Source organism: Notothenia coriiceps, unplaced genomic scaffold (assembly GCF_000735185.1).
Source record: "Notothenia coriiceps isolate Sejong01 unplaced genomic scaffold, NC01 NC01_scaffold00024553, whole genome shotgun sequence".
NCBI classification, from domain to species: Eukaryota; Metazoa; Chordata; class Actinopteri; order Perciformes; family Nototheniidae; genus Notothenia; species Notothenia coriiceps.
Genome location: NW_011357254.1, coordinates 1 through 2,400, shown reverse-complemented (window position 1 = coordinate 2,400; position 2,400 = coordinate 1). Strand labels below are relative to the sequence as shown.

General features: G+C 43.0%; 1 protein-coding gene across 1 annotated transcript; it reads right to left on the bottom strand.

Annotated features, from left to right (window-relative positions):
- Positions 1 to 504: 504 nt before the first annotated feature.
- LOC104955061 (Na(+)/H(+) exchange regulatory cofactor NHE-RF1-like) lies at positions 505 to 1,198 on the bottom strand (the record flags this gene model as incomplete). The annotated part of the gene is made up of 1 exon (XM_010782286.1): positions 505 to 1,198. A coding segment is annotated over exon 1 (471 nt), but the record flags the coding sequence as incomplete, so codon positions are not given.
- Between the last annotated feature and the right edge of the window lie 1,202 nt (positions 1,199 to 2,400).

The following is a 2,400-nucleotide window of genomic DNA, read 5'->3' as shown; positions in this document are numbered from 1 at the left end:
GTGCATTTTGCATGATAGGTCCCCTTTAAGATTATTAAAAGAATGCAAAATATGCAGCACCCCTGTCATGTCATATGCACAACTACTGTCTAGTTATGCAATGAATGAAAAACTTAGCCTGGATAGTTTGCAACGAAACTTACAGTTGATAAAAATGAATAGACTTTTAAAAACAGTCAAGAATGTTTTGTAACACACACTGATTCAAAAGGCCAAGAATACATTTTCATGGTCAAGTTTCTAACTTCTTTTTTTGACTTCATTATTATAGTGTCCTTATATAAAATGACATGATAGAAGATGTAGTCACAAGGATCGCTTATTCACAGGTCGGGAGGTTAAGGGCTGACCTTCTGACCGAAGGGTCAACCTTGTTAGTGTGACTCATCAGAGCCTAAAGCAGAGACAAGGCTTGTGTCTCCCGTTGCTGTTCCATAATGTAATATACACAATATAATTATGAATTATGTACATAATAAGTTTAGTCCAGACTAAGTAAGGTACCTTAGTGCTGGAGCTGACACTCAGCCTCTCCGACCTCTCCGAGCCAGCATCCCCATTCTCCGGCGGGACAGGGGTGCATTCCCTCGGGGTGTCGTTGCTCTGTGTGTCCCCGTGCTCAGAGTCGCTGTCCCCGCCAGGCAGGGGAATCCCCTCCGTGACGAACTCTTTCCGGCACTGGAGGTTTTGTTTCTTCAACAGCTCGGCCGTTTCGGAGTCCACCACGATAAGCTCCAGAGCCTCGGCGGTGGCCCGGATCCTCGCGACAACCTGCTGGTGGCTCTCGCCCTCCACGCTCTCTCCGTTCACGAAGGCCAGAAGGTCGCCCGCGAGAAGCCCGGCTGCGGAGGCGGGAGTGTCTGGCTCCACGAGCCGGATAAACTGTCCGGTCTTGCCCTTCTCTCCGTGCAGGTGAAACCCGTAGCCACTGGACCCTTTCTCCAGCACACACTGTCTGGGGCGGAGCTTTGACATGTTGGTACTTTTCTACCAAATTAAAACTTTTGTTTTACTATCCTAAAACTTCTGAGCTGAGGAGTCACTCAAAACACCTGTTGCGGACCGACTTTACTCGAGCTCCACTTCCGTTGAACTGAGTGACAGGAGAGTTTCCGCTGCTGTGTTTCTGCTTCATTCCTCCCCCCCGTCAACTCTCTGCTGTGTTGCAATCTTCTTTCACCTCACTGCCTCCCCCGACATCTGCCCGATTAGCCTCAAACAAACTAATACAATAAGATCAACTCGTGCCGTGAGTTTTTCAAAGTAAAAGATACTGTTCCATTTCTTCTTCCGTCTTCTAATATAGCCTACTGTGTTAGAGAGAGAGTTTTAAAAAACAACATAATTTAGGCTCTAAATCTAAACTTAAGACTTTAAAGGTGACAAAATATACACTGCAGACGCATGGCTTTTAGAGCACCTCATAATACTTGTTTTGTCCCTGAGTGTCCCCAAATGACACCAATGCACACGTGACCTCCAACAAGTGAAGAAAGTACAACATAAGAGCACTGAACCTTTCCCTTGTTGGTTCACGGTTGAGAAATGAGAAAAGCAAAATCAAGATACATTAATTTAAAGGGCTTTATGCAGTCTATGCTAAAGAGGCATTGTTTGTGCTTTTATTGTGAAGGCTACACCTGCGAATAGGAAATGTATGTCATTCTTGTAGGTATTATAAGTATACAGGTTCACTATTGAAAGTTAACCGAGGCTGCAGTCGAATAGTCAAAAAATCAGCTCCTAAGTTCTAACCCTATCGTCTATTCCTTGACCTCTGAGTGAAACGTCATGGGGTTAAGGGATAGTGGTTAGGAGAATTCAAAAGGACTTAGGAGAAGAGACTGCGGTACTTTAGAGAATCCGGCCCAATCTCAGCGGCGCCGCCAGGGATTTTGTGCCCCATGAAAATATATCACATTGGGCCCCACCACCAGGCACAGGCCGCGCCAACCAAGCACAATGCTGTAACCACACCTCCAGAACCCAACCGACTCATTTATGCTTTAAATAACTCTACCTAGGTAGGTAAGTACATTGCTTAGATTTTGACATGTGAAGTGCTGAAGTTGAACATTAAAGTATTTACATATGTTGCATCTATCTTGTAGTCCAATACTAACCACACAATATTTACTGACACTGAGAGGTGAAAATATAACACTGTGCAGACTGCAAATTCTACTGCAACATTCTGCTGCAGTAGAATTCACTATTTGATATAACACTAACATTCCTTACAATAGACCTCAATAGTCATCTTTTATGGTGTACATGCCTTTTTAATAACAATTTTGAATGGAACATTCATAAATCAAAATAAATATAACTTAAATATACATGACCTCTTAAATTAAAATAAAGTGAACATTAACACCAATATTATAACAAAAAAAATAA